We start from the raw sequence: 12,146 nt of genomic DNA, 5'->3' as shown, positions 1-12,146 counted from the left end.
AGTCCACTATAGTCCACTAAAGACATCTATAGTCTTCTATAGTCCACTAAAGACATCTATAGTCCACTATAGTCCCCTAAAGACATCTATAGTCCCCTAAAGACATCTATAGTCCACTAAAGACATCTATAGTCCCCTATAGTGCACTAAAGACATCTATAGTCCACTATAGTCCACTAAAGACATCTATAGTCCACTATAATCCACTAAAGACACCTATAGTCCACTAAAGACATCTATAGTCCACTATGGTCCCCTAAAGACATCTATAGTCCACTAAAGACATCTATAGTCCACTATAGTCCCCTAAAGACATCTATAGTCCACTAAAGACATCTATAGTACACTATAGACATCTATAGTCCACTATAGTCCAATAAAGACATCTATAGTCCACTAAAGACAACTATAGTCCACTATAATCCACTAAAGACACCTATAGTCCACTAAAGACATCTATAGTCCCCTAAAGAATCTATAGTCCACTAAAGACATCTATAGTCTACTATAGTCCACTAAAGACATCTATAGTCCACTATAATCCACTAAAGACACCTATAGTGCACTAAAGACATCTATAGTCCACTATAGTCCACTAAAGACATCTATAGTCCACTATAATCCACTAAAGACACCTATAGTCCACTAAAGACATCTATAGTCCACTATAGTCCCTAAAGACATCTATAGTCCACTAAAGACATCTATAGTCCACTATAGACATCTATAGTCCACTATAGTCCACTAAAGACATCTATAGTCCACTAAAGACATCTATAGTCCACTAAAGACATCTATAGTCCACTAAAGACATATATAGTCCACTATAGTCCACTAAAGACATCTATAGTCCACTATAGTCCACTAAAGACATCTATAGTCCACTATAGTCCACTAAAGACATCTATAGTCCTCTATAGTCCACTAAAGACATCTATAGTCCACTATAGTCCACTAAAGACATCTATAGTCCACTAAAGACATCTATAGTCCACTAAAGACATCTATAGTCCACTAAAGACATCTATAGTCCACTAAAGACATTGCGGTCTTTGGTCTCTTTGGTCTTGGCCATAGTGGAGTTTGGAGTGTGACTGTTTGAGGTTGTGGACAGGTCTTTTATTCTGATAACACGTTCAAACAGGTGCCATTAATACAGGTAACGAGTGGAGGACAAAGGAGCCTCTTAAAGAAGATGTTACAGGTCTATGAGAGCCAGAAATCTTGCTTGTTTGTAGGTAACCAAATACTTATTTCCCCCCATAATTCGCAAATAAATTAATTAAAAATCCTACAATGTGATTTTCTGGATATTTTCTTTCTCAACTTGTCTGTCATAGTTGAAGTGTACCTATGATGAAAATTACAGGGCTCTCATCTTTTTAAGTGGGAGAACTTGCACAATTGGTGGCTGACTAAATACTTATTTGCCCCACTGTATAGTCTACTAAAGTCCAGTTCAGTTCCATACATGACTAAAAGTGAATTAATATCAACACAGTCCAGTTGAATACCATACGTACGTGGCCAGCATGTTGAGAGGTTTGGCTCCACGTCCAGTCAGACCACACCAGGCCACTCCATTGACCTGGGCAGGGTGGGGTAGGCTCTGCAGACACTTCCAGCCTGCTCCGGGGTTGGACCCTGACCCAGGGCTGGACCATAGCTTCACCACGTCCTCTTTGGCACAGGTCAACAGCATCTGACCAGTAGGATCCCACTTTATACTGGTGATGGACTCCTGGGACAGACACATGTAATAATACAAATATTACTACGACTACTACTACTAATAATAATAATAATAAAAATAATAATAATACTAATACTAATAATACTAATAATAATACCACTATGAATAATACTAATAATACTACTAATACTACTAATACTACTAATAATACTAATACTACTAATAATAAAAATAATACTAATACTACTACTAATAATAATACCACTATGAATAATACTAATAATACTACTAATACTACTAATAATACTAATACTACTACTAATAATAATACTACTACTAATACTAATACTACTACTAATAATACTAATAATAATACTACTACTAATAATGATAATACTACTACTAATAATACTAATACTACTAACAATACTACTAATACTAATACTGATAATAAAAATAATACTAATACTACTACTAGTAATATGAATACTACAACTAATAATACTAATAATACTAATAATACTAATGCTACTACAAATAATACTAATAATACTAATAATACTAACACTACTACTAATAATAATAATAAAAATAATACTAACAATACTACTAATATTACCAATAATAATACTAATAATACTAATACTACTAATAATACTAATAATACTAATACTAATAATAATAATAAAAACAATACTAACAATACTACTAATATTACTAATAATAATACTAATACTACTAATAATACTAATAATACTAATAATACTAATACTAATACTACTAATAATAATACTAATAATACTAATACTACTGATAATACTACTAATATTACTAATACTACTACTAACAATAATACTATTAATACTAATAATACTACTGCTACTACTAATAATAGTAATACTGCTGCTAATAATACTGCTAATAATAATAATACTGCTAATAATAATAATACTAATAATACTACTACTAATAGTAATACTACCACCAATAATAATACTAATAATAATACTAATAATAATACTACTAATAATAATACTGCTAATAATAATACTACTACTACTAATATTAATACTAATAATAATACCACCGCTAATAATACTACTACTAATAATACTAATACTACTAATAATAACACGAATACTACTGATACTACTACTAATAATACTAATACTACTAACAATACCACTAATAATAAGACTACTACTAATAATACTACTACTAATAATACTACTAATACTACTAATAGTAATACTACAAATAGTAATACTAATAATAATACTACTACTAATACTACTACTACTAATAATACTACTACTAATAATAGTACTACTAATAATAATAATACTACTACTAATAATACTACTACTACTAATAATACTACTAATAATAGTACTACTAATAATAATACTACTACTAATAATAATACTACTACTAATAATAATAATACTACTAATAATACTACTACTACTAATAATAATACTACTACTAATAATAATAATACTAATAATAATAATACTAATAATACTACTACTAATAATAATATTACTACTAATACTAATAATACTACTAATAATACTACTACTAATAATAGTACTACTAATCATAATACTACTACTAATAATACTACCACTAATAATAGTACTAATACTACTAATAATAATACTACTAATAATACTACTACTAATACTACTACTACTACTACTAATAATAGTACTACTAATAATAGTAATACTACTACTACTAATACTACTACTACTAATACTACTACTACTAATAATACTACTACTAATAATAGTACTACTACTAATAATAATACTACTACTAATAATACTACTACTACTAATAATACTACTAATAATAGTACTACTAATAATAATACTACTACTAATAATAATACTACTACTAATAATAATAATACTACTAATAATACTACTACTACTAATAATAATACTACTACTAATAATAATAATACTAATAATAATAATACTAATAATACTACTACTAATAATAATATTACTACTAATACTAATAATACTACTAATAATACTACTACTAATAATAGTACTACTAATCATAATACTACTACTAATAATACTACCACTAATAATAGTACTAATACTACTAATAATAATACTACTAATAATACTACTACTAATACTACTACTACTACTAATAATAGTACTACTAATAATAGTAATACTACTACTACTAATACTACTACTACTAATAATACTACCACTAATAATAGTACTAATACTACTAATAATAATACTACTAATAATACTACTACTAATAATACTACTACTACTAATAATAGTACTACTAATAATAGTAATACTACTACTACTAATGCTACTAATAATAGTAGTACTAATAAGAATACTACTAAAAATAATAATACTACTACTAATAATAATACTACTACTAATAATACTACTACTAATAATACTACTAATAATAGTACTACTAATAATACTACTACTAATAATACTACTACTGATAATACTACTAATAATACTACTACTACTAATAATACTACTACTAATAATAGTACTAATACTACTACTAATAATACCACTAATAATACTAGCAATAATAATATTACTACCAATAATAATACTACTACTACTAATAATACTACTACTACTAATACTAATACTAATACTACTACTAATAATAATACTAACAATACTAATAATAATACTAATAATAATACTACTGCTAATAATAATACTACCACTAATAATAATACTACTACTACTAATAATAATAATGGTACAAATAAATTGCATTTGTTGAGCTCTTTTCAGTTACAGAAATTAATTTACATACAGAAGTACTTTACATTGTGAAGAAAAAAAAACAGGCTTTAATAATAAAATATGACGATAACTGGTGACCCAGTGCTATAGGAGATACACAGGAGGGGACAGAGACTAAAAACATGAAGATATCTAGTGACCCAGTGCTATAGGAGATACACAGGAGGAGACAGAGACTAAAAACATGAAGATATCTAGTGACCCAGTGCTATAGGAGATACACAGGAGAGACAGAGACTAAAAACATGAAGATATCTAGTGACCCAGTGCTATAGGAGATACACAGGAGGAGACAGAGACTAAAAACATGAAGATATCTAGTGACCCAGTGCTATAGGAGATACACAGGAGGAGACAGAGACTAAAAACATGAAGATATCTAGTGACCCAGTGCTATAGGAGATACACAGGAGAGACAGAGACTAAAAACATGAAGATATCTAGTGACCCAGTGCTATAGGAGATACACAGGAGGAGACAGAGACTAAAAACATGAAGATATCTAGTGACCCAGTGCTATAGGAGATACACAGGAGAGACAGAGACTAAAAACATGAAGATATCTAGTGACCCAGTGCTATAGGAGATACACAGGAGGAGACAGAGACTAAAAACATGAAGATATCTAGTGACCCAGTGCTATAGGAGATACACAGGAGGAGACAGAGACTAAAAACATGAAGATATCTAGTGACCCAGTGCTATAGGAGATACACAGGAGGAGACAGAGACTAAAAACATGAAGATATCTAGTGACCCATGAAGTGCTATAGGAGATACACAGGAGGAGACAGAGACTAAAAACATGAAGATATCTAGTGACCCAGTGCTATAGGAGATACACAGGAGGAGACAGAGACTAAAAACATGAAGATATCTAGTGACCCAGTGCTATAGGAGATACACAGGAGGAGACAGAGACTAAAAACATGAAGATATCTAGTGACCCAGTGCTATAGGAGATACACAGGAGGAGACAGAGACTAAAACCATGAAGATATCTAGTGACCCAGTGCTATAGGAGATACACAGGGGGAGACAGAGACTAAAAACATGAAGATATCTAGTGACCCAGTGCTATAGGAGATACACAGGGAGGGGGAGACAGAGACTAAAAACATGAAGATATCTAGTGACCCAGTGCTATAGGAGATACACAGGGGGAGACAGAGACTAAAAACATGAAGATATCTAGTGACCCAGTGCTATAGGAGATACACAGGGGGAGACAGAGACTAAAACCATGAAGATATCTAGTGACCCAGTGCTATAGGAGATACACAGGAGGAGACAGAGACTAAAAACATGAAGATATCTAGTGACCCAGTGCTATAGGAGATACACAGGAGGAGACAGAGACTAAAAACATGAAGATATCTAGTGACCCAGTGCTATAGGAGATACACAGGAGGAGACAGAGACTAAAAACATGAAGATATCTAGTGACCCAGTGCTATAGGAGATACACAGGGGGAGACAGAGACTAAAACATGAAGATATCTAGTGACCCAGTGCTATAGGAGATACACAGGGGGAGACAGAGACTAAAAACATGAAGATATCTAGTGACCCAGTGCTATAGGAGATACACAGGGGGAGACAGAGACTAAAAACATGAAGATATCTAGTGACCCAGTGCTATAGGAGATCAGGGGGAGACAGAGACCATGAAGATATCAGTGACCCAGTGCTATAGGAGATACACAGGAGGAGACAGAGACTAAAAACATGAAGATATCTAGTGACCCAGTGCTATAGGAGATACACAGGAGGAGACAGAGACTAAAAACATGAAGATATCTAGTGACCCAGTGCTATAGGAGATACACAGGAGGAGACAGAGACTAAAAACATGAAGATATCTAGTGACCCAGTGCTATAGGAGATACACAGGAGGAGACAGAGACTAAAAACATGAAGATATCTAGTGACCCAGTGCTATAGGAGATACACAGGAGGAGACAGAGACTAAAAACATGAAGATATCTAGTGACCCAGTGCTATAGGAGATACACAGGAGGAGACAGAGACTAAAAACATGAAGATATCTAGTGACCCAGTGCTATAGGAGATACACAGGAGGAGACAGAGACTAAAAACATGAAGATATCTAGTGACCCAGTGCTATAGGAGATACACAGGAGGAGACAGAGACTAAAAACATGAAGATATCTAGTGACCCAGTGCTATAGGAGATACACAGGAGGAGACAGAGACTAAAAACATGAAGATATCTAGTGACCCAGTGCTATAGGAGATACACAGGAGGAGACAGAGACTAAAAACATGAAGATATCTAGTGACCCAGTGCTATAGGAGATACACAGGAGGAGACAGAGACTAAAAACATGAAGATATCTAGTGACCCAGTGCTATAGGAGATACACAGGAGGAGACAGAGACTAAAAACATGAAGATATCTAGTGACCCAGTGCTATAGGAGATACACAGGAGGAGACAGAGACTAAAAACATGAAGATATCTAGTGACCCAGTGCTATAGGAGATACACAGGGGGAGACAGAGACTAAACGGCTAAAACATGAAGATATCTAGTGACCAGTCCCCAGATGTATAATATAATATAATGTGATATTATTATATAGAGATAGTGGTGACCTTATGGGCATCGATGACCACGACAGCTCCTTTCTCCAGAGGTATAATATAATATAATGTGATATTATTATATAGAGATAGTGGTGACCTTATGGGCATCGATGACCACGACAGCTCCTTTCTCCAGAGGTATAATATAATATAATGTGATATTATTATATAGAGATAGTGGTGACCTTATGGGCATCGATGACCACAACAGCTCCTTTCTCCAGAGGTATAATATAATGTGATATTATTATATAGAGATAGTGGTGACCTTATGGGCATCGATGACCACAACAGCTCCTTTCTCCAGGGGTCTAATATAATATAATGTGATATTATTATATAGAGATAGTGGTGACCTTATGGGCATCGATGACCACGACAGCTCCTTTCCCCAGAGGTATACTATAATATAATGTGATATTATTATATAGAGATAGTAGTGACCTTATGGGCATCGATGACCACGACAGCTCCTTTCTCCAGAGGTATAATATAATATAATGTGATATTATTATATAGAGATAGTGGTGACCTTATGGGCATCGATGACCACAACAGCTCCTTTCTCCACTGGTCTAATATAATATAATGTGATATTATTATATAGAGATAGTGGTGACCTTATGGGCATCGATGACCATGACAGCTCCTTTCTCCAGAGGTATAATATAATATAATGTGATATTATTATATAGAGATAGTGGTGACCTAATGAGCATCGATGACCACGACAGCTCCTTTCTCCAGAGGTATAATATAATATAATATAATGTGATATTATTATATAGAGATAGTGGTGACCTTATGGGCATCGATGACCACAACAGCTCCTTTCCCCAGAGGTCTAATATAATATAATGTGATATTATTATATAGAGATAGTGGTGACCTTATGGGCATCGATGACCACGACAGCTCCTTTCTCCAGAGGTATAATAGAATATAATGTGATATTATTATATAGAGATAGTGGTGACCTTATGGGCATCGATGACCACGACAGCTCCTTTCTCCAGAGGTATAATATAATATAATGTGATATTATTATATAGAGATAGTGGTGACCTTATGGGCATCGATGACCACGACAGCTCCTTTCCCCAGAGGTATAATATAATGTGATATTATTATATAGAGATAGTGGTGACCTTATGGGCATCGATGACCACGACAGCTCCTTTCCCCAGAGGTATAATATAATGTGATATTATTATATAGAGATAGTGGTGACCTTATGGGCATCGATGACCACGACAGCTCCTTTCTCCAGAGGCTCTTTGGTGCCAATCAGCAGCTTGCCGTCAGCGTAGCCCACGGCGAACGGCCTGTCCTCACTGTACCAGGCGATGTGGATCACTGACACTACAACGGAAAAACAACAAACTTCAGGTCACGGAACACCTACGTAAAACCGTCGTCGCCAAAAAATATCAAAACGGTCAGAAGTCTAAATCGGGAGAGTCACAAATCAACACGACTTCAGATCAGTGTCTTAAAGAGAAAATCCTGGAAGTAAAAAAAACAAACATACGGTCAATGACACACACTTGTCACAGTTATGTGAAAACTGGGGACATTCATTCATTTTTTTAACCTTTATTTAACCTCAGTTAAGAACAAATACTTATTTTCAATGACGGACTAGGAACAGTGGGTTAACTGCCTGTTCAGGGGCAGAACGACAGATTTGTACCTTGTCAGCTCGGGGGTTTGCACTTGCAACCTTCTGGTTACTAGTCCAACACTCTAACCACTAGGCTACCCTGCCGTCCCTCCACTCTAACCACTAGGCTACCCTGCCGCCCCTCCACTCTAACCACTAGTCTACCCTGCCGCCCCTCCACTCTAACCACTAGTCTACCCTGCCGTCCCTCCACTCTAACCACTAGGCTACCCTGCCGCCCCTCCACTCTAACCACTAGGCTACCCTACCGCCCCACCACTCTAACCACTAGTCTACCCTGCCGTCCCTCCACTCTAACCACTAGGCTACCCTGCCGCCCCTCCACTCTAACCACTAGTCTACCCTGCCGCCCCTCCACTCTAACCACTAGTCTACCCTGCCGCCCCTCCACTCTAACCACTAGTCTACCCTACCGCCCCTCCACTCTAACCACTAGGCTACCCTGCCGCCCCTACACTCTAACCACTAGTCTACCCTACCGCCCCTCCACTCTAACCACTAGGCTACCCTGCCGCCCCTCCACTCTAACCACTAGTCTACCCTGCCGCCACCTCCACTCTAGCCACTAGTCTACCCTACCGCCCCTCCACTCTAACCACTAGTCTACCCTGCCGCCCCTCCACTCTAACCACTAGTCTACCCTGCCGTCCCTCCACTCTAACCACTAGGCTACCCTGCCGCCCCCTCCACTCTAACCACTAGGCTACCCTACCGCCCCCACCACTCTAACCACTAGTCTACCCTGCCGTCCCTCCACTCTAACCACTAGGCACCCTACCCTGCCGCCCCCTCCACTCTAACCACTAGTCTACCCTGCCGCCCCTCCACTCTAACCACTAGTCTACCCTGCCGCCCCTCCACTCTAACCACTAGTCTACCCTACCGCCCCTCCACTCTAACCACTAGGCTACCCTGCCGCCCCTACACTCTAACCACTAGTCTACCCTACCGCCCCTCCACTCTAACCACTAGGCTACCCTGCCGCCCTCCACTCTAACCACTAGTCTACCCTGCCGCCACCTCCACTCTAGCCACTAGTCTACCCTACCCCCTCCACTTAACCACTAGTCTACCCTGCCGCCCCTCCACTCTAACCACTAGTCTACCTGCCGCCCCTCCACTCTAACCACTAGTCTACCCTACCGCCCCTCCACTCTAACCACTAGGCTACCCTGCCGCCCCTCCACTCTAACCACTAGTCTACCCTGCCGCCCCTCCACTCTAACCACTAGTCTACCCTACCGCCCCTCCACTCTAACCACTAGTCTACCCTGCAGCCCCTCCACTCTAACCACTAGTCTACCCTACCGCCCCTCCACTCTAACCACTAGTCTACCCTGCCGCCCCATGCCAGCCCACCCTCCAGACTACGTACCATCTTTCCGGTAGCAGTGCTCCAGCTCGGTGCGACGCATGGTGCAGGCATCGTGGACCTCTATAAGGCCCAGGGATCCATCCATGCGTCCGACCAGCAACACATCTTTGGGTTCCCCGCACCACAGGGACACGGCTTCTCCCTCCGGCCAGGCCAGAGCTGACACCCAGTGGGGCTGCACGTCCAGAAGACCTTTACCACCTGGTGGAGGGGGTCAGAGTGGAAAGGTTGAAAGGTCAGATAGATTCCAATAGAACCCACAGGGTCAGATAGATTCCAGTAGAACCCACAGGGTCAGATAAAAACCACAGGGTCAGATAGAAACCACAGGGTCAGATAGATTCCAATAGAACCCACAGGGTCAGATAGATTCCAATAGAACCCACAGGGTCAGATAAAAACCACAGGGTCAGATAGAAACCACAGGGTCAGATAGATTCTAATAGAAACCACAGGGTCAGATAGATTCTAATAGAAACCACAGGGTCAGATAGATTCTAATAGAAACCACAGGGTCAGATAGATTCTAATAGAAACCACAGGGTCAGATATATTCTAATAGAAACCACAGGGTCAGAAAGATTCTAATAGAAACCACAGGGTCAGATAGATTCTAATAGAAACCACAGGGTCAGATATATTCTAATATAAACCACAGGGTCAGATAGAAACCACAGGGTCAGATAGATTCTGATAGAAACCACAGGGTCAGATAGATTCTAATAGAAACCACAGGGTCAAATAGAAACCACAGGGTCAGATAGAAACCACAGGGTCAGATAGATTCTAATAGAAACCACAGGGTCAGATAGATTCGAATAGAAACCACAGGGTCAGATAGAAACCACAGGGTCAGATAGATTCTAATAGAAACCACAGGGTCAGATAGATTCGAATAGAAACCACAGGGTCAGATAGAAACCACAGGGTCAGATAGATTCTAATAGAAACCACAGAGTCAGATAGATTCTAATAGAAACCACAGGGTCAGATAGATTCTAATAGAAACCACAGGGTCAGATAGATTCCAATAGAAACCACAGGGTCAGATAGATTCTAATAGAAACCACAGGGTCAGATATATTCTAATAGAAACCACAGGGTCAGATAGATTCTAACAGAAACCACAGGGTCAGATAGATTCTAATAGAAACCACAGGGTCAAATAGAAACCACAGGGTCAGATATATTCTAATAGAAACCACAGGGTCAGATAGATTCTAATAGAAACCACAGGGTCAGATAGAAACCACAGGGTCAGATAGATTCTAATAGAAACCACAGGGTCAGATAGATTCCAATAGAAACCACAGGGTCAGATAGATTCCAATAGAAACCACAGGGTCAGATAGATTCTAATAGAAACCACAGGGTCAGATAGATTCCAATAGAAACCACAGGGTCAGATAGATTCTAATAGAAACCACATGGTCAGATAGATTATAATAGAAACCACAGGGTCAGATAGATTCTAATAGAAACCACAGGGTCAGATAGATTCTAATAGAAACCACAGGGTCAGATAGATTCTAATAGAAACCACAGGGTCAGATAGATTCCAATAGAAACCACAGGGTCAGATATATTCTAATAGAAACCACAGGGTCAGATAGATTCTAATAGAAACCACAGGGTCAGATAGATTCTAATAGAAACCACAGGGTCAAATAGAAACCACAGGGCCAGATAGATACCACAGGGTCAGATAGATTCTAATAGAAACCACAGGGTCAGATAGATACCACAGGGTCAGATAGATTCTAATAGAAACCACAGGGTCAGATAGAAACCACAGGGTCAGATAGATTCTAATAGAAACCACAGGGTCAGATAGATTCTAATAGAAACCACAGGGTCAGATAGATTCTAATAGAAACCACAGGGTCAGATAGATTCTAATAGAACCCACAGGGTCAAATAGAAACCACAGGGTCAGATAGATTCTAATAGAACCCACAGGGTC

The 12,146-nt window shown here is 38.0% G+C and overlaps 2 protein-coding genes across 2 annotated transcripts in view; both read right to left on the bottom strand.

The window, feature by feature from the left end:
- herc1 (HECT and RLD domain containing E3 ubiquitin protein ligase family member 1) overlaps positions 1-1,264 on the bottom strand; it is a 273,217-nt gene extending 271,953 nt beyond the window's left edge. Inside the window, exon 1 of the mRNA XM_064983713.1 lies at positions 1,203-1,264. Coding sequence (XP_064839785.1) covers positions 1,203-1,264 — 62 coding nt within the window. The remainder of the gene's footprint in view (positions 1-1,202) is intronic.
- Positions 1,001-12,146, bottom strand: part of LOC135552207 (probable E3 ubiquitin-protein ligase HERC1) — a 191,334-nt gene continuing 180,188 nt past the window's right edge. The window contains 3 exon segments of the mRNA XM_064983699.1: positions 1,001-1,741; positions 8,356-8,486; positions 10,184-10,384. Of these exon segments, the coding sequence (XP_064839771.1) occupies positions 1,493-1,741; positions 8,356-8,486; positions 10,184-10,384 (581 nt within the window). The 3' untranslated portion in view covers positions 1,001-1,492.

The sequence above is a fragment of the Oncorhynchus masou genome, chromosome 2 (genome assembly GCF_036934945.1).
Source record: "Oncorhynchus masou masou isolate Uvic2021 chromosome 2, UVic_Omas_1.1, whole genome shotgun sequence".
Classification (NCBI taxonomy): domain Eukaryota; kingdom Metazoa; phylum Chordata; class Actinopteri; order Salmoniformes; family Salmonidae; genus Oncorhynchus; species Oncorhynchus masou.
This window is presented reverse-complemented; position numbering and strand designations above follow the sequence as displayed.